Raw genomic sequence first — 27,279 nt, 5'->3', positions numbered from 1 at the left:
GCGCAGGCTCAGCGGCCATGGCTCACGGGCCCAGCCGCTCCGCGGCATGTGGGATCTTCCCGGACCAGGGCACGAATCCGAGTCCCCTGCATCAGCAGGCGGATTCTCAACCACTGCGCCACCAGGGAAGCCCTGTAATCTCTTCTTTGTATACCTTCCTCCTATTCGTGCAGGTGAGGAGACTGAGGCCCAGACAGGGAGGGGGCGGTGAGGTCACCGGGAGAGGCATCTTCTGGGAGCCTCCAAGGTCAGGGTATGGGGGGAACCCAGGCCTAGGACTCACCTGGGCTCTGCCACCTGGGCCCGGGGTCTGGACAGGCAGACAGTGGCGGTTTCTCAAGACGTCTGAAGGAGACAGGGTCCTGAACCCCTCAGGGAACTGAAGGTAGCGGGGCACAGGCTTTGGCCACATGACCGGCCTTGGCCGCGGGGGTCGGCCAGCCTTGTTCTCTGGTCACCGCCGCCTCGCAGCTGCTCCAGAGAGCCGGGCTGCCACAGGTGTCGGGAGCCAGCCGCGGGAGTCGGAACCAGAAGTCCCAAGCGGATTACTGGGTGTTCAGAGCACCTCTGTGGGCAGGTGCCCTGGGTGTGGGCACTGAGGTCCCAAGCCAGTCTGGGGGCTGTTTCTGGGACTCGCCCGGGCCCAGAGCACGGCTTAGGGAAGGAAGCTCCTGGGGAGGGTCCGAGGTGTCCTGCGCCCCAGCCAGGAAGGGCCCTGGGAGACGGCCAGGCTGTTCCCAGGAAGGGGGTCTGTGGACCAGGGGAAGGAAGGTGGCCACCTCCTCTCCCCAGCCTGCGCCAGAAGCCAGGAGTGCAGTATGGGGGCCCAGGGGGCTCAGCTGAGTAACTGCTGATCCCCTCAGGCCCTGCGGCCTTGAGAAGGGTCTGAGTCAGTGCCAGTTCAACGCCCTGGGTTCCCACGTGGCTCTGCCGGGCCTGGGCTGGGGACCCTGCAGTGCCCAGCCTCTTGGGCCTTTCTTCCCAGGTGGTGGGGGGTGGGGGCACAAAGTCCAGCCCACGAGGGGCACAGCGCAGCAAGAAGGGTCTCTGTCCCCTCCCCGGACAGAATGCCTTTCAGAGGAGGCCCCCAGAGCAGGACCGGCCCCCAGCTGTGGGGCTGGTGGCTGGGCCCCCACGGCACGGAGGGGCTTGACACTGTGAAGGGCAGGTGCTCCCACAGAACAGACGGGCTTGAAGCCAGCATGGTGGGGCCAGCATCACTCTGCTGGGGCCCCACGTTTGTATCTCGCACCGAGCCCCCCGACTCATGTGGCTGGTCCTGTCAGAGGGGGGGTGTGGTGGGAGATCAGCGCCGCCCCCTGCCTCTCAGGCCCCTCCCCAGGGTGCCCATCACATTGGGGTGCAAGCCACCTCCTCAGCACGGCTGGGACCCTCCTGACCCTGACCCTGGAGGGACGTGCCCTCACCCCTGTGCTCCTTCCAGGCCCGGCTGCTGTCTCTCCCAGGAGCGTCTGCCCCGTGTGGCTCCCGCCTGCTCCCCGGGTGCCTGTGGGTCAGGCCCTGACCTGGCCTGGGGGAGGAAGGCCCAGAAAGCCTGGACAGGGATCGCCACCCCAGGGGACAAAGAGGCCAAGACGACTGTTCCATCTTTATTAGAAAAGCAACCAAAAAAGGACCCTCCGCTGCCGTGACCCAGGCAGAGCCCGCCGAGGGTGGAAGCGGCCTCCTGGCTGGGGGCGGTCACGTTTACAAAGAAAATCACTTCATAAAAAAGGAGGCAGGCCCTGCTGGGCTCCTGTGGCCTGTGGCCCTGTGGTGGGGACACCCCGCCGGGCGGGGCGTGGGGGTGGTGGTGCGTGGGGAGTGGCCCTCAGATGTCCATGTAGTCATCGTCCTCATCTGTCTCGCTCTCCAGCGAGGACTCCTGGCTCGACGTCTCCAGGACCTCCAGGGCCGGCTGGCACAGGCTCTCCTTCCTCACGTTGGCAGCCGACTGGGCAGACAGGATGGCTGACTGCACAGACCAGGTGGGGCAGTGGTCAGTGGCAAACTGGCACCACCACCACCACCCCCCGCCCCCAGCCCTGTGTCCCACCCAGGACCTGCAGTCACCTTCAGCTTCTGTTTGGTCTCCTCTGAGATGCTGCCTTTGGGCGAGAGCAGGGTCGGGGTGGGCGGCGTGACGGTGATCTCAGGGGGGAACTTGGTGGTGGCCGAGGGGATGACCAGCTTTGGCATGTTGGGCAGGAGGCGTGATTTGGCCCGGCCAGGCTCAGCCTTGCCCAGGTGGCCCTCGGGTGGCTGGGCACTCCCACCACTGGGCACCTTGGAGCTGGCAACTGCAGGGTGGACCCAGTGGACTGAGCCGGGCTCTCGGCCTCTCGGGCCCACCTGCCCCTCCCTTGCTTGGGCCTCATCCCCTGCAAACCCTGCACCACAGAGGCACCAACACGCCTCCTCTGGCAGCGTCAGACTGCCCTACCCTCTCTTTAGGCCTGTGCTGGTTGCCAGACTCCCAGGCCTCCTCCTGTCTCTCTGCCTCCCAGAGGGCCCGGCCCTGGCTCTGGGCTGTGGGGCACCCCCAAAAGCACAGTGTCACTGGGTGCCCAGGGCTGGGACACAGGCAAGCCCTGCACCTCCCAGGCATGCATGTGAGCTCTCAGACCATCCTAGTGAGGCAGGAGCTAGACGAGCCCCCAGGGCGAACAGCTGGAGTTCGCTCCCTGTGGACAGATACTCCAAGATGAAAATAGCAGGACAATTGAGAAAGGAGGCTGGGCCCTGCCCAGATGAGAAATAACAGATCACATATTCCTCATTCTCAAGTCAAAGAGACCTTCCTGACTAGAAAGCTCCTTGGAGGTCAAAAGGGGAGAGATGCTCACTACCCATATAGGTCTCTTCCCTAAAGTCCATCTTGGCTAAGAGAGGCACGCACACAGGGGAGGGTCCTGAGATATACCAAATACGGACTCGGAACCAGGCAAATCAAAATGATTGGCCAAAGGAAACCCAGAAGAAATGCCCCATATCAGTGATTCAAACTACCAGGAGGGCGCCACTCTCTCTCTGAGCCCACCTGTGTCTATCCACGTGTACTGTACGCTTTTTCCTCCTAATAAACACTTTACTTGTTTCACTACTTTCCGTCTTGTGGGAATTCTTTTCTGCAAAGCCGAAGGGCCAGGGCCTTGTCACTAACCACTGGTCTAGTGGCTAGGGTTCAGCACTCTCACTGGCCGGGAACCAAAACCCTGCTTCAAGCCGCTGCAGGCTGAGGCCACCCGAGATCACTAGGACACACATTTTATTGGTCGTTCCCGCCACAGGGAAGATGCTGGGGCCCAGAGCCAGCCACTCAGCCAGCATCCACTTTCCCCTCGTGCCTCAGGATGAGCCGGAGCTGCGAGGCAGCAGTGTGGGCCGGCAGCCTCCAGGAGCCGCAGCCTGGCTGGCATCCACATTCTTCCGCTGCTCCATGGCTTTAAAAGGAGCAGGGTTCACTCAGCCCCCATGCCCGACTCCCTCGGGCTGGCACCAGGCCCTGCTGTCCTGAGTGGGGTCTGCGAGAGGCCCCAGCCCTGAGGAGTCCCCGAGGGGCCTGGCTGGTTGAGGCGGCTGGTGGGAACGGGCTGTGACTCAGACACGGACACAGACACAGACATGACATGGTGCCGTCTGGCTCCGCCCAACCCGGCCAGCCCTCTGCCCACCCCTGACTCCTTCCCCCCCACGCCTGCCCCTCCCCTGGCCCCATCTGGGCACAGGCACTCCTCCCTCTCGGCTAGGCCACCGTGGCCTGGGCTCAGCACCTCCCAAGCTATTCCCCTCTGTGAAGCAGAGGGTGGAAGGCGGGGGGGGGAGGGGGGGGTGTCTCCGGGCCCTTCCCTCCCCCGAGGAAGCTCTCCAGCCAGGCCTCCCCTGCCTGGCCTGCTTTTCTTGTCTACCTCGCCCCCAGGCCCACTCCAGGCCCCTCTTGGCGAGAAGCACCCGCTGACTGCTGGCCCTGGGGGCCGTGATGGGCTGCTCCCGACTGGCCTTACCCTGGCTGCAGGTGGGCTCGGCACCTGTCCGGGGGGCCGCCTCTGCTGGCCAGCAGTGCGGCTCTGCTGGAGGGCCCTCGGGGGCCGTCTTCACCTGCTCGCTGCACCGCGGCTCCTGGGGCAGGAAGCCCGTACCCTCTGCCCCTCCTGCCAGCTCTTCTCCCTCTGTGGAGACAGCGTGGCTGTGGGTGACGCACCCCCCACCCTTGGGATAGGGGCCTCCACCTCCACCATGGCTGCGCAGGGGCTCTGCTGGAACAATCGCCCGGGTGGGGCCAGGCTGCTACCAGCAGGAAACCGCTCACCCCCTGTGGACATGCTATGAACCTGACACAGCGGGGGCCCCACCCCAGCTCACAGGAGTGGCCACTGGAACTGAACAATCCAGCTAAGGACAAAGTAGATGGAGCGGTGGTGAGCCTGGCGCCCTCCTGCCAGGCCACACCTTCCAGGCATGAGGAGGGGGCTGGGAATCGGCCTCCGTGGTGCCAGGTGGTCAGTTGGCCCAGGTACGCCTGCCCCCAGGGCCCCCAGCCACGTCCGGCCTCTTTACACTCCCATTCCTCCTCCTTCCCCTTCAGGCCCAGACTCTCCTGCCACGCCAGCCATGACCCCAACAGCCTGCCGCTCCCCACTTGGCCAGGAGCGGTGACGCTGGCCCCTCCCTGACAGGGCAGGGGGACAGATGGGCCTCCTGCCTGTCGGCTCCAGCTCCTGGAGGACAGCAACTGCCCTGCTGCCTGGCCGCGAGCCATGCCCTCCCTTCTCGGTTCTGACTGCCCGGAAGTCAGGGTCACAGCCTCTTTGTTCCCAGGGTCCAGCTCCACACGCTGCCACAGGCAGGGATGAGCCCCTTGGAGGCTCCAGAGCTGCCCTCCTGGGCCCCGCGGAGCAGGTGGAGCAGCAGGAATCCCGTGGCCCCGGGGCAGGAATGGGCCACTGCACTGGGCACGCACCCACGAAGTGATGCAGGCCCCGTGGCCGTCTGGTCCAGGGCCTTCCATAGGTGGCAAAGCCCTACCTGGCAGGGCCCAACACTGACCTGGAGCGGGCTGCTTGGGTTGGGGGGGCAGGCAGGGGGCTACCTTGCTGCGAGCAGTCTACAGGCCAGGCTGGCAGGAAGCGAAGTCTGCCCTCAGGGGGCAGGTATCAGTCCCTCCTGCCCCCAGGGCACGGTCCGGCCTCCCTTCTTGATGGGTGGCCAGAGGAGGAGGGACACTCGAGGCAGGGAAGTCCAGCAGAGACTCAAGCACATGGAGAGGTGCTTCCCAGGCCAGGCGGCCCTGTGAGGAGGACCACGGTGGGGCGGTGGAGGGGACCAACGGGGAGGGGACCTGCCTGGGGCCTCAGCCTTCAGGGAAGAGCTATCTGCGGCTTCCCCAGCCCCCAGGCCTCAGGCTCTGTGGAAGCAGGGGGACGGGCTGGAATCCTGAGCCATCTCTAGGCAGACTCACAGCCTGGCCGCTGAGTCCCCAAGGCCCAGTGTCCTGGAGTCGCCCCTGACCCAGGCTCAGACTCTCCCTGGCTTCTCGACTGGCACGAGGCCGGCACTGTGGCCCCCTCATCCCCATCCGGCGGGCGGCCACCCTGCACAGACAGGTGCTCCCCTGCTCCGAGTCCTGACCCAGCTGGTCCTACGGCCTGGGGCGCCCACTCCCCACCCCTGGAGCCCTAACCACCTCAGCAAGAGGGACCCTCAATCACTCATGGGCCAGGCACCATCAGCAGGAAATCAAGTCCTGGCCTGTGGCAGGCAGACACCCAAGGAAACAGGGAGGTGAGCAGACGGGGGCAGTGATGGGTAGTGTCAGGGCCCCTCTGGGGGGACGCACAGTGGAGGAACTGAGGCCTCCAGCCAACAGCTGGCGAGAACCTGAGGCCACCAACAACCTGAGAGCGCCCAGGGGACCAGCTGATGGCCTGACACCCCCGAAGTTCTGATCCTCTGGGGCAGGAGTCAGGCGGGGGCGGCGAGAGGCCAAGGGAGAGCAGCCAGGTCTTCGTGGAGTGAGTGGCTTCCCCAGGCCGTGGATGGTCATTGCTGCCGCCCTGTGAAGTCACCCCCAGCAAAACCCGCCTGTAGGGCCGTGCTCACCGTCTGCCACCGTTGCTCTGCTGGGTGTGGACACCGAGACACATGGGACAGCAGAGAGGAGGGGACACCCAGGCCACTGGGTGGAGCCGCACCTGTGGTCCTTCGGCCTCAGAGGCTCCTCCCTAAACACTCGGCTGCGGGGGCTACCCCAGGGGAAGTGACTGACTCAGGCCATGGCCAGCACCACTGTGACTGGCTGGGTAGAGGGTCCCTGCACTTCCCCATCTTCAGAGCAAACTAGGGACCCGCGAGTTGGGGGGCCTGGGCCCTCAGCCTCCATCTGGGCAGAGCAGCCTGTGGGAGCAGCGCTCCTGGTCACGGCTAACCGGGCTTCCAGGTCTGGCCCCGGCCGGGCACTCCTGCTGGGGCTGACTGTCCCCTTGTTCAGATGGGTCAGGAAATGACATGGTCGAGCCTGCATGGCGGACACTAGCACCCCAGCTGTGGCCCTCCATGTCGATGGCTCCTGGTGGACAGGTGAGCCTGGCCTTCGGGGACGAGCAGGGATGTGCAGGAAGGTGGGAGCCCGGCCCCAGGTCCGCAGAGCAAGGAGGAAGAGGTGCAGGGTGTGTGTGCGTGTGTGTGTTTCTCCTAAAGCGTCTGCCCTCCCTGGTCTGCTCGCTGCCCCTGCCCGCGGGCTGCCGTTCCCGTTCCCAGTGGCACCTAGATTTGGAAGGAACTGGGGCTCCCTCCTGCCGACAGAGCCCCCAGACCCATCCTTCTGCAGCCCCCTCCTCAGCTTGGCCAGCTTCCGTCTGCCTCGCCCTGGGGGCACAGGGGCTGGGCAGGTCTGCCCCACAGCCCAGCAGGCACCCAGGACTGCTCACAGGCCTAAGAGGTCTCGTGTGCATTGGGGTCAGGACCCCCTCCCCACTCCTGAATCCTCGTGGGAGGAGAAACATGGTGAGGTGGGTGCCGTGAGGGTGGGGTGGGGTGGAGACAGCTTCTCAGGGATCACCAGGCTGGAGGCGCCCACACTCTCCATGCAACGAGCAGGACTTGCCGCTGGCTGGCAATGGGGTCTGGGCCCTGCTCTGGCCCAGCTGGGCCTCACCACCAGCTGAAGGGGATGGGACTCACCTGGGCCTAAAGAGGACATGCTGGGGGTGGCCTCGGGCCTGTGTGGCCGTGGGGGCCCGGGATCCTTGGACGGGTCTGGGGTAGAGGCCGACGCCGAGGGAGGACAGGTGACAACAGCCGGGGCGGCAGCCTGTGCAGGACGAGGCTTGGTGTGGCCATCGCTGGGCCGCTGGGGGGTGTCTGCCGGCGTGGGGTCGGGGGCTGCAGGGGCCACAGCTGTAGGGAAGAAGTTCTCTCGGCTGTCCTTAGGGTGCTTTGGGGTGGTGGGTGTGTCCCCTGCAGCCTGGGAGGACAAAGGGGAGGTGAGAGAGGCCAGCTGGGCAGGCCTGAGTCCACGCTATCCCCCAGGACACCTGTCACGGTGCCCCGCTCTGGGCCCCAATGCTACCAGAGAGGCCCATTCTGCCAACTCGGGACACCGCTGGGGGCCCAGAGTCCCTCCCTAGGAGAACATCCAGGCCACGCTGGCAGGGGCTCAGTGGAGGGGCATCAGCCTGGCCGGGATCTTCACCCTCCCCCTCCTGGGTGCCAGCCTGGGAGGAACATGCCAGCCATGACCCGGGGCACAGGTTGGTGGCCCCCAAGAGGGAACTGCAGTACGGGAGGTCAGTCTTAGAGGGCAACTTCCCAAGGTCACTGGTGGAGGGGTCCTGAGACAGCGGGGATGACACCGCAAGAGTCAGCTCCTGGGCTTTGTGCAGCCCAAAGCCACAGCACCCGAGGCGGCCCCAAGCGTGGCCCCTGCCGGCAGCCTGGCCTCAGCTGCCCCGTGGTTCCCCCACCATGGGCCGTCGGTTCTCAGGGAGCGGGGCCCTTCGGGGCCTCCCCGTCTTCGTGCACACAGTTCCCTCTGCCGCTAGGCCTTTTCCACTTTGCACCTGAAGCCCACTCCCCAGGCGGTGTGACGGCCACGGCTCCCTGAGAGCAGCTGTGAGGTGGGGCAGGGGCCCCGCGCGGCCTCTGGCAGCAGAGCAGAGGGCTGCACCCCAGTGCCTGAGCCACGCCCCAGGCTGCAGGCCACCAGCCCCAGGCCCACCATACTCTTTGAGCCAGCCCACACCAGGGCCGGGGGGACCCCTGCCCGGGACTGCAAGTGCAGGAGCCTCAGGCCTGCTGGGAGCACCTTGCTCCCCGGTGACCCTGTCTCTTCTGACATTTGTTCTGCTGGAGACGCCCCATCCCCAGCTTCACGGGGTGCGGTCACCCCGGCGACTCTGCTGTGCAGTGAGCGTCTGGGATGAGCCCAGACCTCCAGTGGGAGGGCGGGCAGGACAGAACCTGTCTGTCATGGGCAGGCACATGGGGAAGGTGGGTGCTGTGTCCCTGTCCTGCGGGAGCCACGGGTGATGGCACTCAGCCTCTAATTATGTCCCGAGCACCCTCCTGGCATGTGCCGGGCTGTGTGGCAACTCGGAAATGCCTCCAGCAAAATGGACACAAAATGGGTGGGAGCAGTGGCTCCCAGGGCCACGGCCGCCTCCCCCGCAGCGCTGTCCAGAGGCGGGCCCAGGACAGCTGTGACCGACATGGTTGTCATCCCTGAGGTCACTTCCTAGGCTCCTCTGACAGGCCAGGTCCCAGCTGGGTGCTGGTCCTCCGTGGGTCACCATCTCCCCATGTCCCCTCCTTGCCCTTGGCTCCTGCCAGCTCAGCACCCGCTTTCACCTCAGACCACAGACCAGTTAAGGGGGAAGCTGTCTGGGGGTTTCCTGTATGGTTCTATCATTTCAAGCACCTAAAAAGTCTGCATCAGAAACAGCCCTCCTTTCTCTGGAGTGATCACTGCCCACCTGCCCCAATCTGGGTTGGTGGAGGAGGCAGGAGGGGGACCCCTGGCCCCGACCCTGCTTTGGGGCCCCGGGCAGTCATTTCTGTCCCACAGAGCAGAGGTTGTGATGAGGTGGCTGCACTGTGAACTCTGCTGCCTTGGCAATAGCAGGGCAGTGGGGACTGCTGGCAGTGGGGCACCTGTCTCCAGGGATTCCTGCCCTCAACTGGGGGTCTGGCCCACCTGTGTGGCCCACAGCCCACCTGGTGAAGGTTGAACCCCTGGGCTTCCTCGGACCCAGAGCCCAGGTGGGGTAGTGGCCCGATGCCCCACTCCACTGAGAGAAAGCCCATCTGGACACCGAGGGGCAGCCAGCCGCTGAGGGACTAGGACACAACTCCCCGGCTGCAGCTGGATGCCCACTGCCCTGAGCTCCTGCCTCTGGACTCCCTCATGACACCCTTCCCCAGGGGGCCCAAGGAAGAGTGAGGACTGGGAAGGCCAGGACTGCTGCTGGGGCAGGGCAGTCAGGCCACCCCTGCGGACAAAGAGGTCGCACCTACCCAAACGGCACGTACCTGCCCTGTGACCTAGTGACCTGGCCCGGGATCATCCCCAGCTGTGGCTCACCTGACCTGGCCCCTGCCCCAGCCCACCCTCTCCACCCAACAGCAGGGAGTCTTCCCAAAACACAATGCTGGACAAACACCAGGACCCCTGCCCACCCTGCTCCTATCAGCCCCGTATCCCAGCTCCACCTCTGTGCAGAGGAGCGACCTTTCCAGTTGAAGTCGACTAAGTAGGGAACATCGTCCCTGTTTAGAGAAAAGGTGCAGGGGTGAGGAGACCTTCATGTCACACGCACAGTCAGAGCTGGGGTCTGGTGCACCCCCAGGTGGGTGGTCAGGGGCTCCTTCAGGGCCTGAGGCTCAGCTGCCCATCTCCCCTGGGCCCACCTGACCAGCCTGCAGCCCGGGGCGGGCTCTGCACGACGAGGCTGGCACAGGCAGGGTCACGCTTACCTGTCTCTGGGCGGCGGCCCCAAGGTGGACCTGACAGAACTTCACGGCCTGCTCCAGGGCAGCCTCCTCGTCCACCTGAGCAAGGAGATGCCCAAGGTCAGAGGGCAGGGGCCTCGGTGGCCAGCCTTCCCCCGGCCCCTGGTGTTTGAGGACAGCTCCCAGGACGAGCCCTCCCACTGCTGCCCCCCCACAGGACCCCAGCCCTGTCTCCCAGGCCCATCCGCCAGGGTCACTGCTCTGGGCCCAGCTGGCCAAGCCACGTTCATGTCTGTGGCTGTGCTAGTTCATCCTCGGGGGCTGAGGCTGGCGGACTCTGAGCTAGAACCTGCCCCTCAAGTGGGCAATGAGGCCAGAGAGGCCTGGGGGTCGCCGTGGATGAGCAGCAGGCAGGGCATAAGGGAGACAGCCAGCCTGGAGTGGCGAAACGGCCCGCCCTCACCAGCAAGGAATGCAGGGCTTTTTTTCTAGTTTATCAGCAACAAAAAAAGTTATTGCTGGATGCTTGTGAGGTGGTGATAAGACAGACACACTCACAAGTTGCAGTGCAAATTAACACAAGTTAAAAAAAAAAATTAAAAAAAAAAAATTAAAAAAAAAAAAATTAACACAAGTTAAAAGGAAAACAGTGTAACAGGATGGTCACCCTGTATGAACCAGTCACAGTGCAGGGTTCTTCCTGTGGAAAGAACCTATTTTTCTCTAAATAGAGAAAAAAACATGTGCCTAATGGAGTTTTTTTTTTTTTTTAAAGGAAACAGAATAAGAAGGGCTCCTCCACTGCAGCCCCTACTCGGGGGGCCCAGCTCCCTGTGCCAGACTTGACAAGATTTCTGCAGAGTGGCTTCCTTTCCTTTACGGGTGAATATAAACATTTAAAAGCATGTTGTTTCCCTTTTTCTTTTCTGTGTATGTTTCCCCAGCTTTACTAACGCTTAGTTGACAAATAAAATTTTAACATATCTGAACCTATCTCGTGCTGACAGTAGAAAACCTCAGAGGTGACTAGGAATGACTCTGAAAGCCCACCCCGGGTGGCCCGGCAGTGATCATGCTTGGGAACAGTGCCGCCAGGCCCACCCCAAGGCCACCCACCTGCTTGATGAGCATGTAGGTCTCGGACATGATCCTCTCGATGCGGCCCAGGTCATAGGCCACGCCCTTCTGGCCCTGCTGCCATACTCGGTAGGCATCCAGTAGGAGGGTCTTGCCGGACTCTGTGTCCTCCAGGAGCTTCCTCTTGCGGCTGGGCCGTGGAGGTGCCTCCTCGGGGTGGCCGCCTGTCCTGGGTCCAGGGGTGGTGGCTGGGGCAGCGGCGGCGGCTGGTGGGGCCGGTGTGGGTGGGCTGGGCTGCTGCCGGGCGCTGATGCTCAGCTCCTCCAGGGACAGCTCGGCTGGCCGGCTCTCAGGGCCCCAGTCTCTTGGGGGGCGGCCTGGCTGCAGGGGTGGCGCCCGCTCCGAGTCCAAGCCGTGGGTGGCGGCCTCCCCCGTGTCCATGGGCTCTGTGGGGCCTGCCCGGGGGCTCTCCTTGTCCTTCTGCTCCCCGCCCTGGTCTGCACCATCTCCTGTGTCCACAGCCACAGGCCGGTGGTTGTGGGGGCCTGCTTTGCCCCCTGGCTCGGCCCCTGGCCCTGAGCCATCAGCCAGAGGGGGCTTCTTGGGGTGCGGGAGGCCTTCCTGGCCATCCTCAGGGCTGGCCTTGTGGGAGACGTCGGTGGTCATCCTGGCTCCGGGGAAGCCACAGGCCTTGGGCCCTGTGCGTTCTGACCCCTGTGAGGAAACCAATGGTAAGACTCAGTGTGTCTGGTGTTTCTGCCAAAAGAAAGCACCCTTGGGCGCCAGGTTTGCCCACCCACCAAGGCCACTCAGGCTCTGCCCATCTGCCTGCTGGCCAGGGCTGGGCCTGGAGAGCGGTCTGGGAAGGCCCTCCCTGCTCTGAAGCTCCGGCCTTGACAGGGGCCGATGAGGCCTTGGAGATGGCTCTGCTCTTGAGGACCAGCTGGCCCTCGCCAAACGGCTTCTCTATGTGCGGGCGCCTCGTGCGGAAGTGACCTGCCAGGGCCACCAAGTGTGCTCGCTGCAGAGCCGAGTCCACTCTGAGCCCCTGCACCAGGGCCCAGCCAGTTCTGCTGGGCAGGGAGGCATTGTAGCCAGATGGCCCTGGCTCCCAGAGGCCCCGCCTGCTAGGCTGGTGACCGGCCTCTGGGCCCTCAGGGTACCCAGCTGTGAAGAGGGACAGTGTGTGCACCAGATCCTGGGGGCTGGCGGGTGAGGGTGCGGGGCCACTGGCTTTGCCGTCTGCTCCACTGTGAGAGCTGCTGTCTCCTGAGCTGGTCCTGCCGGGCAGGGCTGCCTCAGGAGCATCACCACCTTCCTCACCAACCACGAGCTCACTTTAGCCAAGCGTGTCAGTGCCTCACACGAGGTGATTGCGAGTTCCTCTTTGAACTGACCTTCCCACCTGGGGAGGCAGGAGAGTACTGCCCACAGGTGGGGGTGTGGGGACCTGCCCAGGGTGGGTGGGGTGTACCTCCGAGAGCTCACTCAGCGTGTCCTCCAGCACCTTCACAGTGAGGATGAAGGCCCGTTGAGCCAGGACCTGGCGGTCAGCATCTCGCAGATACTTCCTGCAGGCATGTGGGGGTAGCCAGAGCATCAGAGCTGGATGGCGGCCTGTGCCCCTCCGAGTCCCACCCGCCTGGGGTCTGCTCCCCAGGTGCTCCCCGAGCCTCCTTCTCCTCGCCCAGCACTGTGTCCTGGGCCCCCCTGAGCTGGGTTGTGAGCCCCAGGGGCGGGGCAGGGCAGGCCAGGCTCAGTGAGCTTGTGGGCCCCCGGCTTCTCTCCCACAAGCCCATCTCCAGGGAGCTCCAGGCCCCTGATGAAGCTCCCACCCCAGCCCCTGGCACGGCACAGGTGAGTGAGACAGCGAAGAGGTGAGGCATGGTGCTGGCAGCCGGGCCATGCCACGTCTGAGCTGCGTCTCTCCTGGGAACCCCCCCAACCACTGCAAGTGGTGGTTGTCCCTCAGTCCTGTCTGTCCCAAGAGGTCTCTGGTTACTTCTGAGGCCCAGGCCCCCTGTGGCTCGGCCCACTATTACTGGCCTTCACCTGGGGACCCTGGCTGTCATTTGGACACCTGTTGTCCCCACGAGCTGACAGCATCCCCAGGAGCCCCGAGCTGGGGGAAGTAGGAGGAAGGGCTAGCTTGTCCAGAGTCTCAGTGGGGAAACCAAACCCAGTGTGGAGAGCCCGTGCTTGACCCGGGGAGTCTGGGGCAGGGGCGCTAGTGTTTGGTTTCCAGACAGCGGGACAGAGAGGGCCTTGAGGAGAAGGACTGGGTTGGGCTCCCTGCTAGTGTAGATGCCCCAGGCAGACGGGGCTGAGGGGCTCCAGGCAGTACATGCTTGTGCCCTGAGCCACGGTAGTGACAGCCGCCCCCGCAGGGCTGACCGCACACTGGACTGGGCCGGCCGGCCGGGCGGCTGCACTCACTTGCCCTGGTCCGGGGTCCGCTGCAGCATGGAGGAGACCTTCAGCAGGGTGCTGTGGTCCCGGAGCTGGGCCAGCACCTTGAGCAGCAACACAATGGAGCGGTTCATGTGCCAGGCAAAGCTGCCCGGCCGGTCGATCTCGTCCACGGGGATCCGCCAGATGCCCTGTGGGATGGACGCAGCGGGCATGAGAGGAGGGCCGCTGCGACCGGAGCCTGCCCTGGGGCCCAAGGGGACGGGAGTGCGGCCCCCCACCTGCTTCCTCCCACAGATGGGGGGCAAGGACGTGTGCATAGTTCTGCACCCTCCTCTTTTGAAAGGCTGCACGGCCTCCGTTTACTTGATCTGCCCCCACGGGAAGCACACGGGTTGCGCCTGGTCAAATGGCAGGACCGGAAGAAGCCGGTGCCTATGTGTCTCCTGCACAGGTGCTGACTTAGCGTGGGACCTGTTCCTAGAGGGAAACTCTAGGAACTCGTGAGGCCGAGGGTCAAAAGGTGCCGCCATACCACGGCAGCTGTGCTGGCCAGACAGGCCCAGGCCTGGGCCCCACCCTCGGCTCTCCCTCCAGCAATGCCCAGAGACTCGCAGGCCCACCGAAAATGACCGGCAGCTCCCAGGATGCTGGGTTCCCTCAACACACCTTTGCCCAGCACTTTGCTCTGGCTGGGATCCTCTCCCCACTTCCCACCTGGCTAACTCCACTGTCTGACAGTTGAGCGGGGGCAGAACTGGCTCTGGGGAGCCCCACTGCCATCTCCCCGCCAGCCGTGCTTAGCCCACTGCTGCACCTGGCACCCCGCCTATCACCAGCCCCAAGGTCTGGTCCCTGCGGTGCCCTCCCACCAGCATGGGGTCTGACACCCGCTCAGACCCAGTCAAGGTGAGGTGAAGCCCAGGATGGCTGAGGGAGGGAATGACAAGTGAACAGAAGCTCACACCTCTGAGCCATATCTCTGGGGCAGGTTCCCAGATGGGTCCCTGCAGCTGACCCCTGGAGAAACTCCTGCCCAGGAAGGACAGAGCCGTGAGCACTGCCGCCTCTCTCATGTGGGGCCCACGGCAGGGTGTCCAGGCGGAGCCCCTCTCAGGGCCCTATTCCCATGGGAGCTGGAAGACGGTCCACGGCGCCCTCCCTGCTCCAGCAGCCCTGGGAAGGAAGCCAGAGCACCTCCAGGCCTGAGCCATTTGGGCAAGAGAGGAGCTTGAGGGCTTCCCTGGTGGCGCAGTGGTTAAGAATCTGCTGCCAATGCAGGGGACACGGGTTCGAGCCCTGGTCCAGGAAGATCCCACATGCTGTGGAGCAACTAAGCCCATGCGCCACAACTACTGAGCCTGCACTCTAGAGCCCGCGAGCCACAACTACTGAGCCTGCGTTCTAGAGCCCGTGCTCCGCAACAAGAGAAACCACTGCAACGAGAAGCCCATGCGCTACAAACGAATAGTAGCCCCAGCTCGCCGCAACTAGAGAAAGCTCGTGCACAGCAACAAAGACTCATCGCGGCCAATAAACAAACAAACAAATAAATAAATAAATAAATTTGAAAAAAAAGAGAGGAGCTTGAAACCCTCAGGGCTGAGTCCCGGCAGCATGCACGCCTGGTCCCCGGGCTCATAGTGGACATGGAGGGCCCGCCCGGGCAGGCTGGGTCCCCGTCCAGACAAAACCGGGGGCCCGAGGCCACCCTCTCCTGTGGCACTAACACCAATGCTGCATCTCCTACTGGGCGGGCGTGGCTTCTGCAGCAGTTTGGGGAAAGCTGCCACTGGAGAGGATGAGGGACAGCCAGAGTGGCCCAGGCACCCCGCCCCCAGGTGTGATGGCAGTGGCCAGGAGGGTGCCAGGCCCAGCAGTATAAGACCAAGGAAGGGCCCGCCCCACCAAGGCACTTCAGACATCACCGTGGTCCCCACCACAGCCTGCACGGAGTGGTGACACAAGGTATTTACCTGGTTGTTTTTTCCCTTGGGGTGGGGGTGCCAAAACGAGCCAAGGCACACGCTGAAAAACTCCCTGGAGGGCACGGTGTCCCCCTCTTCCCCTGCCACAGTGGGCTAGCCGGCCGCCACTGCCAGCCCACTGGGAATTGCCAGGCAATGCCTCAATGAAGACAATTTCCGGGTGACACTGAGAGGGGTCTGCCTGCCACCTGCCCTGTCACATGGAGGCACTACCCGCTGCCCGTCTCACCCTCTGGGACTGCTCTCCCCGCCTGGCACTGACGGTCTGGTGCATCACGATCACAGACGTTTCCAGGCACACAGCTGGCTGAACCTGCTTGCTGTGTAGGTGGGAAGCCTGGGCCAGCAAGGGGCAGCCCTCCCCCAGCCACACTGCTGGATGGCAGCCAGCCCGGAGGCATGTGGCCCCTCCCGCCTCAGCCACTGACTCAGCCTGCTGAGCAGCCCCTCCTCGGGCAGCCAGGACGCAGCCACCGGGACAGGTCCAGTTTGCATCCCTTCACACAAGAGTTCAGCAGCAGAGGCCCCCATGCAGCCACCCAGAGGGCACGTGTGCAGGCCCCAGGGAGGGCAGGGGGCGCACTGGGACCGAGAAGAAGAACGGGGGCAGCAGTGCGTGAGAGGAAGACTGGCTGCGCTGGGGGGCCTGAAGGACAGGCCAAAGCAGGATCCCAGCGAGTAGGAGCCATGCAGCAGGCAGCCCACAAGGAGAGTCCGGGACAGGGTGCCTCGAGGGAGGGAGGCAGCTCTGATGCCAGGCGGGGCTGGGGGGGCCACGACTCAGGCCCCCTCCTCACTGTGCCCTCCCCCAGACTCCCCTCTCCCAGGCCGCAGGCACTCCATCCTGGCTGGGATGCCGCCTGCTTGGAGAGCCGCGGGTGGTGCAGGGGGCGCAGTGGTGGCCTCAGAGCACTCAGAAATGCCAGGACTGTGCTCAGAGCTCACCCGTGTGCCAAGCATCTCATCCGGAGTGTCCCAGCCGACCCTGCAGCCCATCAGAACGGCTCTGGGCTCCTGGCTGACAGATGAGGTCACCGAGACAGACTGCAACCACCTGAATAATTCATGGAGCCCCAGACTCTGGGCCGAGTGCTTAATACCAGTTCCCAAACCCTCCCTGCAGCCCCAAGAGCTGGGCATCCTCCTGCTGCTCTTGAGGAAACCGAGCTGAAAAAGCTATGTCCCACAGTGGTGCAGGCCAGGGGTCCTGGGAGCTGGGGTGGGTTGCCCTACTTGGGGACCCTTAAAGACGTCCCCGAAGGAGATGAGGCTGGGTCAGTGGCATGGTGGGGTGCAGCTGGGCCAGCCTGCACCCTTGCCCACAAACGTGCCATCCACTTACAAGGGGAGCTGTGAAGCAAGGCGAGGCCAGAGCCTGGGCAGGAGGGCCATGAGGTTTTGGCCTCTGGTCACCGCAGCCTCGGCAGGTGGTGCCCCAGGGAAGGGACGGACAGCAGATGGTCCCACTGGCATGGAGCACTGCTCCTGGCTGCCAGGCCAAGGGTGTGCTCAGGCCCATGGCTCACGCTGTCTCCAGCACATTGTGGTCTTGGGAGAGCTTCTTCCTGGAGGGGCAGGGGCTCCTTTCCCCCAAGATTCCTGATTGGCCGGCCAGTCCACACCTCCCTAACCACCTCAGTGTGGGCCAGAAGGAGCCCCGGCTCCCTGCACCCCAGGAGGGCTGCCGGCCCAGCCTCTTCATCCAACCCGGGGCCAACTCCGAGCCTGGCAGATGGAGGGCAGAGATCCAGACACAGTCCTGGTTTGCATGGCAAACCCAGCCACCCTCTGCTGGGCCACCACTCAGGCCATTCTCCACGGCATATACTTCAGGGTCGTTCCAGGGCTCCCAGCCCCATGTGTCACCTTCACGGGCCACAACTTTCAGTCAAGGCTCCTTCACTCCAAGGGCCCAGGCAAAGGCTCCCCAGGAAAACAAGGGGCCTGGTAATGCCAGGGCAGAAAAGGCTGAGAGAGGCACGGCCCAGTCGGGCTCCACTCCATCTGAGCCACACTCAGCCCCGGGGCCAGGCTTGTCTGGGAGGGGATGAAGCTCAGGCCATGGGGGCTGGGTGGAAACTCAGATTCGACCTATGCCCACACCAGCAAGGACAGTCCGTGTGTGTAATCAACCCCACCCAAGCTGCCCAGTGACCCTGGGGTGGGACCAGGACACAGGGGCCAGACCCCTTTGTCCCCCACTCTCTGTGCTCTCCCTGAAGGCTCACAAAGGAACAAGAAGTCAGCAACATGACCTGTGACTTACAGACGTAGAAATGGGGGTGCAGAGAATTAGACAGTGACACCAAGTCACTTCAGTCTTCAGCCGGGGCCTTGGAAGCCCTGCCCTCAGAGGGACGGGGGAGCCAGCGCCCTCCCCAGCACCCTGAGGGCCTCAGAGGCTTCGTGATCAAGTCCCTGGGGCCCTGTTGTGGGAGTCTTCCCGGAATCCTGGGCTCCTCCCACTGCCCCCTGCTGCCCCTCCCACAGGACTCAGATGTGGCCCCTTCCCCACTCTGCTGCCACCGGGGTCATGCCCAGCCGGGGCGCCAGGTGTGGCTCAAACAGAAGGACAGAGGAGAAAGTAACGACAGCTAGGAGCACCCAGAAGGGCCGAGAAGAAGCTGCACCTAGGAGCCTCATGTAGGAAGTGAGGAGGGAAAGGCGATAGGGGACCCACAGCAGGCCGGAGGGCAGGAAGAGATAGAAGCAGGTGGCTGGGCAGGCGACCCAGAAGGGCCTGTGTCTGCTTGGTGCCTTCCCAGGCCCAGCCCAGCCTGAGCAAGGGCTGCCACAGGGTGGTGTCAAGGGCCGACCTAGCTCTCGTGGGCAGCAGCCAGTCCCGAGGGCCTGAATCCTGCTGCGCGGGCCCCCCCAGACTCTGAGCTGCCGCCGGTGGGCAGGCAGGAGGGGCTGAGTCTCTCTTGCTTACTGGCCCCTCCACCCCCTGAATAGAGCTGGCCTTCTGGGGGGCCACCAGGCAGGCCTGCACACCCTCCACAAAAGGCATGTTCCCAGTCAAGACCACAAACCCTGGCCCCAAGTCCCCACAACCTTGGTGCAGCTCTCGGGTGGCTCTGAGGGATTTGCCAGCGCTGCACCTGAGCCAAGGCCTGGTCAGGCCTGGGGGAGTCTGCGCCCCAGATGGAGCCCCCGCAGGTGCTAGGGAGGCCCCTGGGTCCCCCAGGGCAGCTCAGCCTGGCAACTGCACAGAAAGCCAAGTGCATCCCAGGGACTGGGGGATCACATGGATGGGTCAGGCACACCCCCAAAGGGGTCCATGCTGGTAGGATAGGCAGACACAGATGGCTGCCATCCAGGGCAAGGAGACAGACGAGAGATTGGAATAAGGAAAAAGGGGCTAAGAGAACAAGGACTTTGATGAGGGGGTTGTACAAGAAAAGCCAGGGAGGAAGCCAGAAAGGAGCAGGAACTGGAGGAAGAGGGAGGGGAGCCCCTGCCAAGTGAGGGGAAATGAGCAGCCCCCTAGAGTCGACCTTGTGACCCAAGTGTCCTGAGCAGAAGGTACAGAGGAGCATGAATTCTTTCATCTTAATTTTTAACTCAGTAATGGAGCACGCGTATTTTCCTGCATCATCAAAAACTCCCCATCACTTAAAAGGACCCCAGTGCGTCACCCTGCAGGTATACCCTAACTCACTCGGTCCCCTCCTGGGTGACATTTAGGGCAGAGTCTTCAGGATCATTAGGAAGAATGTCGGCTGAACAGCCTTCCCCACAGAGCTTTTCTCCCTCTCCTCGGGCTGGACCCCCTCCCCACAGAGGGGACAATGGGGGGCATGCAGCAGCCGGTGCTGTCCTGGAGGCCATGCCTGGGGCTCCTGACCTAAGATGCGGGCAGCGTCCCACCTGCCCAGGCCCTCCCAGGCCCCACCTGTCCCACGCCCACAGCATGACAGGTGAGCAAGGCCTCCACGGCGGCTCAGCCCAACATCCCTGTTCACAGAGAACACAATGCTGCGAGCACCCCAAGGTGAGCCCGCCTCCCCGGCAGAGGGATTCCTGCAGCCCACCCCCTTGGCATGGGTGCAGCAGTGACTCAGCGCTCCAAGCAGGCGAGGCCAGGAGAGTCTGCTGGCATCCCACTCCGAGGAGCAGTGGGCTGGGGGCTATAGAAGCAGGAGGGCGAGAGGGACCCCTCAGCAAGAAGCGGTGTCAGGGTAGGAGCTTAGGAGCCATTTTTCCCAGAGAAGCATAAAAACTTTGTTTCCAGGACAGCCTCGGTGCCACAGCCCAACCCTGAGCCAAGCAAAGAAAGTGTCGGTATCTGGACTGTGAGGCCTTGAGGTCAAGAGCAGCCCTTGAGAGAATACCGGAGCCCTCCACAGTCTTGGGGAGACACCTGTTACCTGTAAACCCACGCAAACCTCCCAAGCAGCGAGACCATTCGGAGAAGGGCGGAGAGGGCTGTGCAGGGCTGCATCTGGTGCCCATGAGTCCCTGGGGCCGACAGTACTCACAGGGCACCCTCCCAGCTTCTCCCACACATGACCCCACTTACACCTCCCCCGGAGAGACTAGTTCCAGGGCACACAGCCAACAGGGAGCTGAGCTGGCAGCAGAACTCAGCCTACCCAGCTCTTCCCGCTCCACCCTGCCTGCCCCCAAGTAGGGTGAACATCACCGACAGGCAGGCCAGCAGGGCATCACCTCTCCCACCGCCGGCCCAGATGGCTCCATCGCCTCCAGGAACTGCCCTGGTGGAGTCCTGAGGCCTTTGGGGTCAGGACTGCGTTTCCAGGTTGCCAGCTCCCCATCTTCCTGATGCCCTGCAGAGCTAAGGGCTCTGCACCTCCCACAGCAATCGGAGCCACCATCCTGCTCCAGGCCTTGGGTTAAGGGCGCGCCAGGGGCGGGCGAGGTTGAACACCCCTGGGGGCAGGAAGCCCTGCAGCCTCCTCTGCAAAACCATCAGGGCTGCCTCTCTGGCCGCAGGGTTGCACAGAGGCCGCCAGGGGCGCCTTGGCCCTGCCCCCAGGAGCCGTCCAAGCTGGGCTGCGAAGGGAAAGGGATTCCCCGCGCCATCCACAGGTAATGAGTCCCCAGCGCAAGCACGGGCTGGGGAAGCCTGCAATTTGCCTGCGGCCGGTGCCCGCCCGTTTCTAGCCTCTTCTGCCAAATGAGATGTCGCACACGGGATCCCCAGAACTGCCAGGCCGTCCGTCCCCTCCCCCGCCGGGGAGAAGCAGAAATGACAAACAACTAAGAGCGCGGAGGCAGCCCACCCGGCAACTCCGCCGGGCCCCCCTCGCCTCGGCGCCGAGCCCCTCCGCCCCCTCCCACCCACTCTGCGGCGGGGCAGGGTCCCGGCCCAGCCCGGGGCTTGGAGTAGGCCCGGCGCTCGCCAAGACCCGGCACCATCTTCCCGCCCCCGCACGGCAGCTATTTATAGTCGGGGAAGCACCGCGCGGGGTGCCGCTGCCCACCCGCCGGCCGGCTCACCATCCCCGGTAGTGGCCCGCGCAGCTCCCGGTCCGCGCCGCCCGCCGCGAAGTTACTGGGTCGGCGAGCGAGCGGCTTTCGCTTTCGCGCGGCCGGCGCAGCACACACCCCCGCGCGCCCACTCGCGGCCCCGGCGGGTCGGCTGGGCTCGCCCCAGGCTCGCGGGCGGGCTTCTCCCCCGGGCCCCCCCCCCCGCCCCCCGCCCCGGTCCGCCCGCCGCCCACCTGGCGCTGTGCCGGGCCCCGGCCGGGGGCAGGGGGCGCCGCGGCCCCGCCGCGGCCCCGCCGCCTGCCGACTTCCTCTGCCGCGGCGCCCGGGAAACCGCGGCCCGCGGGCTTCCTGCTGCGCCGGGCGGGCCGGGGGCCAGGCGGGGGGCGGCCGCGCGAGCCGGCCCGGAGGACTGAGCCAAAGCTCGGGAGAGCGCAGAGCCCGCGGGCAGAGGGGAGACACTGTCGCGGCCCGGCCCCCGCCCCGGCCCCGGGCAAGTTCCTACCCGCCGGCTCCGCCGTGGCATCTGTGCAGGGAGCTAGGGCGGGCGCCGGGCCATGGCGCGGAGGCTCGCTCGCTCGCTGGCTCGGCGGGCCGGGGCGGGGCGGTGGGGCCGGACGGGGCGCGGGCGCTCGCTTGCTGTTCGGTCTGGAAGCGGGCCCAGCGGCACGGCTGACTTTGCCGGCCAATACTCGCGGGTTCCGGGCCGGGCCGTTGAGGGTACCGGGGTCACAGCCCTCACCGCGGGAGGCTGTGGGACCTGGCGTCCCAGGCCGAGCCGGGTAGGGCGGCCAGGAGTGCGGAGGGCAGGGCGACAGGGGCCAGCGACACGCCGGGCTGTGGCTGTCCTCGCCCTGCACGGGGCAGCTCTGTGCGCGGGGACCCCTGGAGTTGTGCCCCGAGGGCCCGGTGCAGGGCAGAGGCGTGGGTGAGTGGGGGATGTCCTTGCTGACCCAGTGGGGTAGTGGGAGCCGGAGTGAAGACTCTCCCAGGCCCATCCTCAGCGGGGAGGGCAGGACAGGGGCATCAGGGCATCCCCCAGAGGGCTTTCCAGCTGGGAGGGGGTTCGTTTTCCAGTTGGCTGTGAGGGCCCAGGAGCAGAAGACACTGGGGGGAGGGGTGGGGCTGGGCAGAAGCCAGGCAGGCTCAGGAGCCCCTCAGCCTCAGCATGTGGCAGCCCTGCAGAGGCCTGCGGGTGCCAGAAGCGGGACTGTGCCCCTTCTGAGAGGAGTGGGCTCAGAAGGGACGCCCCCAGCACCCACAGCCCCAGCGGGCACACAGCACCTTCCTCTCTGGCTTCCTGTGCAGCCGCCGGCCCTGGAATTATCCACCGGCTCCTGGTTGCTTCTCCTGCCCCAGCTGAGGACAGGCCGAGCAAAGGCACTGCCCCCAGGCCAGGCACCAGCCTCCCCACCATCCCTACCCCCCCGCCACAAGCACCACGAGGGCCCGGCTCTTTCCTCCCTCCCCAAACAGCCAGATGCCTCAGATACACCAGGTCCCTATCCTGGTGACACTTGTCCTGGTGACATCTCCCCAAGCCAGATAGTTTCCACCTGTCCTGCCCCGGCTGGCTCCTGCCCACCAGCTTTCCCAGGCTTGCCACGTGCCCCCAGTCCAACTGGCCCAAGGCCAACCTTGGGCCAGGGGGCTGTGCACTCCCTGCCTGCCCTCCCTCCGGCGGGCGCAGAGGCAGTAGTTCACACTCCCTGGAGGATCAGGACTCTCTGTCTGGCCCTGGGCTCCCAGAGGCCACACAGCTGCGGTGAGACAGGCCACCTTGAAGCTATGCCCACTGGGCTGGGTCTCAGGTGAGGAGTGCTCCCGCCGCATGTCCTCAAGTCACAACAGCTGTTCACTGTCCACACTCATGTCATCATGACACCCACACGTGGGGATAGATTCAGAGTCACACAGCAGGAAGTCTAGTATGGCTGAGAGCCACCCCCAGGCCTGGCTGGCTCCAGAAGAGGTGGGGACACTCCCCCTAGCTGTCCCCAGGGCTACAGCAGACATGGGATGCTCATGCCCTGCACAGGTTGGGTCAGACCCAGGGAGGCTAAAGATGTGTGTGGGCATCACATCTGGGCCAGAAAGAAACGGTGCGTGTGGAACGGGTAGTTCTCTGGAAACAGGCCCCTGTGTGCAGGAGGCCTCCCACACAGCTTGGAAGCAGCGGGTGGGGGCAGCCTGGGGCTCAGGGTCTTGCTGTCATAGCAGGAGGGAGGCCATGGTGGGCGAGGGGAGCTCAGAGGCTTTGGGGAGAGATGCCCTGGGCGAATGCTGGCTCCTGAGGGCTCCACCTCCTTGGCCTGCTCCAGCACCACATGGCACCCTGCACCCCAGCCCTCTCCAGAGCCCCAAGAGATGGGCATCACCGTCTCTAACTTCCAGGCCGCAGAACAAGGAAGTGGGGACCACCCTCCCTGACTCCCCAGGGGGAAACATTTCTGTGCACATGGGGATCCCCCCGGGGCTTCATGTGAAAGCACTGTGATAGCTGTGGGACTGGTGGGCCTGAGAACTTCTGGGGCCTGAAAAAACCTTGTGCCCCACCTGGCACTTGTCAGCACCCTATGCAGGTCCTAATCGCCCACAAAGCACTTGGACATGCAGGACACAGGCCTCTGACTACTGCCCGGGAGAAACAGCTGCTCCCCACCTCAGGGCCACCCTGAGGGCCTAAGAGGGTGGGAGCTCCTGCAGCACTATGCCACCCTGACCTTGCTCCCCCACAGCCAGCAGGAGCAGGGAGGGGCTGGTCTAACCTGTGAGCTGGCTGTTCGGGGTTAATCCTGGGGGCAGGGGGGGTGTCCCTGGCCACCTTGCCTGGGTGCTGAAGGGTGTGCTCCAGCCTGCCCCTGGAGTCACCCTTGTCACTGGCCTAGTCACAGCAAGCGCCCCAGGACTGCCTGAGCCTGGCAGGCTCCTGGGAGGAGGACTGATGCAGAGGGGGGTGCACGGCAGGCCCGGCACCTGAGAAGCCCCTTGACCTCAGAGCAGGACGAGCCCCACAGTATCAGGGTGCCCCACTGCCTCTCCAAGGGGACACCTAACCTTAATTAACCCCCCAGAGCAAACTTCAACAATTGATCATAAGAAGAAAACAAATATCTGAGGACATCACCTGATCCCCATGGGGGCTTTGCCTGACAGACCCCTCTCCCCACTCTAGCCCCAGGACCTGTGGGTGACCAAGAAGACAAGGAAGATGGTGGCAAGGGCAAGGGCAAGAGGTAATTGGCCCTGAGAGCCACCTCCCCCTGCCTTGGGCCTTACTCGCTGACCTCTTCCAGATGGGGGGCTGGGGGCCAGCAGGAGGAAGAGGTGGCCAGGGCTGAGCTGGGGAAGGAAACGGCCCGCACAGAGGCCCCTTCCTGCCCTCGGCCCACAGCCCAGGCCTTCGCCCCATGGCCCTCACCCCGGGCAGCCTCACTGCCTACAGGACCCTGTCTTTCTTCTCCTCAGCCCTAAGGGAGAGGTTCTGGTCCAGCCCCGGTCAAGGGCCAGCCCTGGGAAGTCCTGACCTTCACATCCCCAGCCACCGTCCACCCAGCACCCCTTGGCGGCCAGCGGGGAGGTAGGCAGGCCGGGGCTGCACCCATGTCCATGCTGGGAAGTCGGGCGGCCAGCTTTCCTCTTGCGGCCCCCCACCTGGCCATCCCCGTTCATTCTCTGCTCTACCACCATCTCTTAGGTGAAGCACTTACACGCCCGTCAGGGCTGCAGAGGGGGAGCTGTGAGCCCGGGAGCCCAGGGATGGCCGCCAAAGCCAGAAGGAGCCAGAGGAGGTGAGACTGGATGACTCCAGCCTTGTCCGTGTGAGTAGCCCCTGGCCTGAGGGTGGTCAGAGACAAGGTCCAGACTGTCTCAAGGCGTGCGTGTTGAGTGAGGAGCAGCAGAGGACAAACAGTAGGCTTGGGGTAGAGGCTGTCATCCCTATGCAAGTGGAAAGGAAGACTCCGAGGCCAAGAGGCGTGTGGTGGACCGGGGAGTAGAAGCCAGACTAACAGACAAACGTGTGCAAGAGCCCAGGCCTGCACCTGGGGCGGCATGCAGAGCATGTGGCAGGCCTGCTCACACATCTCTGGCCACCTTCCTCTCAGCAGGCAGCACAGCCCCCTCGAGTGGCCACACCCTCCTTGGAAACACGCACCTGTGCTTTGCCTCACATGCCCCAGGCCTGCACCCCCAGCAGAGGTGGGCTCCTGGCCCTGCAAAGCCAAGACCCAGACCTAGAGCTAGCTGCTGGCCAAGGTGCCACCGGCTGCGCTCCCCATGGGACCACGTGGCCCAGTGGCCTCTCACAGCCACCCTTCTCAAGACCTGACCCAAAGCAGACCTGTAGGCTGCTCCTGGTTCCTTCCTGCCGGTCGTTACCCTAGCCCCCGCCTTGACCTAACCCCAGTCTTCCCCAGGCTAAGTCCAACGCTGCCTTTTAGGTAGCAAGAATGCTTCTTAGAGTTAACAGTCCAAATTCTCAGCACTGGAGCTTTGAGCTGCCAGCTGGTCTGGAGGTGCAGGCCTCCCTGCTGTGGGATGCTGGCTCTGTGTGTCGTGTGCCTGAGCAATCTCTCTGCCGGTAGCATACCAGCCTCACAGGCCCACGGCAGCCAGCTTCCTCTTCTTTCCCTGACGGCTGAGAAAGAAGCTCGCCTTCCACCCGGGGCACACAGACCCCAGCTGCAGCCCCATCTCATTCTCACTAGAGTCCCTGGCGCTCAAAAGCGGCTCAGACTATGCTCTGCAGCTGCAAAGTATCGTTGATGTCACTGAGTCCAGCTGTTTTGCCTGTTTGACCCATGAGTGAGGACGCAGGTGGGGAACAAGGACCTTCCCAGGGAAACACAGAGGGCCAGGCGCAAGGACCCCTGTCCCTCGGTCCAGGGCAGCATCCACCTCAGCAGACAGCTGTGCCCATGCCACGCTCAGCTCTGCGGGGAGGAGCACACGAGTGTGCATGCACCTCCACCAGTGCCTGACCTGCAGGGCCTGCCCAAGGCCCCAGTCACCATGGGGCGGAGCCAGGGTCTCGGTCATGGATGCCAGGGCTGTTGTGCGCAGGCACTGACACAGCCATGGCCCATGTCAGCTTGGCTGACCTGGCAATTCCAGCCCAGCTGGGGGCTCAGGAGCGGAGCCGGCCTCAGAGGGAGAGAAACAAGGTCGGGGTGGGGGACAGAGCAGCTTCAGGAAGAAGTGGCAGGCCTGTGGGCTGGATGCTGATGGACAGGGATCTCCCCCCATGGCGGTGGGGGTGGGGGTGGCTGAGACGATCAGGGACGGCCAGTGGGACCACGTGGAGGGCAAGGGGTGCCTAGTGTGTGCAGTGGGGCTGCACGTGGCCTCATGGAGAGAGGGACTGCCAGGGGTTTGGGGAATGGGCAGCGAGGAGAAGAGACGCCAGCAGGCTTTGATGCCTCTTGGGGTGATCTGGGACTCGGCGTGTGTTTGATGGGGCCCAAGAGAGCCTCCTCAGAGCAAGAGGGTGCTAACACTTGGCTCCTTTGAGCCCGCCCCACGTCAGGGTTGGAAATGAGAGCTACCGTCCAGGCTTCTAGAATAGCCCAGTCTTTGGAGGGCTGCTGAGCTGCTTCCATTTCATCTCAGGAGGGGAGCCCGCATCCTAGAAAAGCCATGTCTGATGTGCACATGGAGAAAACTAGGACAACCCAATCCACCATCTGACCCCTGGCTCCTAATGAATGGCCTTTATAGGCTCGGGGGCATCTGTGCTGAGTAAGTGGGGCCAGGTTCAGGCCACAAGTGGTGGCAGTGGCCGTGGCCGTGGCCTGTGCCAGGTGTCTTCCCTGGATGACCAGCACAGAATCCTCATGCAGGGAGGGGCCGAGCTGAAGGGGTGGCGGGGGTCAGGCACTGACCACAGACAAAGCTGACATCCCAGGCAGAGCTGGTGCCTCCACTGGCATTCAGGTCCCAAGCAGGCTTACAACCCGCCACCTCCCCCAAACCCTTCACACTCATGTAGAACATCAGAAGGGGAACAAACTCGTCCAGGCTCGTCCTGCAGAGCAGGGCTCTGTCCCCAACCTGCAGGGGTGCCCCGAACCAGAAGAACAAATGTGAGATGTTACAAGCGCAGCATCCCTCCCCTCTCTAGAGTGCCGTGCAGCCTCTGCTGTGGCCCGGGGGCCTCGCACTGCACTGTGAGGAAAGAGGACAAGGACCGGCCCCTGGGAGCAGGGCCCCCACACCTGCCAGATGCTCCTGCTGGCAGGTGGCGGAACTTGCAGAGGCCTGAGTCCACGAGCCAAGCCAATCAGCGTTGCAGCACATATCCAATCACTCTCTGGCTAGAGTGCACCCTCCCCCAGACGTACCTCTGGATGACCATGGACGTGGGCGGCCCTGGGGACGGCCAGCCCTGCCCTCTCCAGCACCACCTGCC

The 27,279-nt window shown here is 64.2% G+C and overlaps 1 protein-coding gene across 7 annotated transcripts in view; it reads right to left on the bottom strand.

Moving 5' to 3' along the window:
* Nucleotides 1-1,334: 1,334 nt before the first annotated feature.
* The window catches only part of CABIN1 (calcineurin binding protein 1), a 101,697-nt gene continuing 75,752 nt past the window's right edge, over nucleotides 1,335-27,279 (bottom strand). For 4 of the 7 annotated variants that reach the window (XM_028479906.2, XM_028479904.2, XM_055080790.1 and 1 more), the window contains 8 exons: nucleotides 13,459-13,622; nucleotides 12,497-12,593; nucleotides 11,062-11,736; nucleotides 9,970-10,044; nucleotides 7,180-7,462; nucleotides 4,005-4,169; nucleotides 2,074-2,300; nucleotides 1,336-1,975 (listed from right to left, as the gene is read on the bottom strand). In XM_028479906.2, coding sequence (XP_028335707.1) covers nucleotides 1,832-1,975; nucleotides 2,074-2,300; nucleotides 4,005-4,169; nucleotides 7,180-7,462; nucleotides 9,970-10,044; nucleotides 11,062-11,736; nucleotides 12,497-12,593; nucleotides 13,459-13,622 — 1,830 coding nt within the window. In that variant the 3' untranslated portion in view covers nucleotides 1,336-1,831. Of the gene's footprint in view, nucleotides 1,976-2,073; nucleotides 2,301-4,004; nucleotides 4,170-7,179; nucleotides 7,463-9,969; nucleotides 10,045-11,061; nucleotides 11,737-12,496; nucleotides 12,594-13,458; nucleotides 13,623-27,279 lie in introns of all 7 variants that reach the window. The other 3 variants (XM_055080791.1, XM_055080792.1, XM_055080793.1) reach the window with 3 other exon arrangements.

This window comes from Physeter macrocephalus, chromosome 19 (genome assembly GCF_002837175.3).
Source record: "Physeter macrocephalus isolate SW-GA chromosome 19, ASM283717v5, whole genome shotgun sequence".
NCBI classification, from domain to species: domain Eukaryota; kingdom Metazoa; phylum Chordata; class Mammalia; order Artiodactyla; family Physeteridae; genus Physeter; species Physeter macrocephalus.
This window is presented reverse-complemented; position numbering and strand designations above follow the sequence as displayed.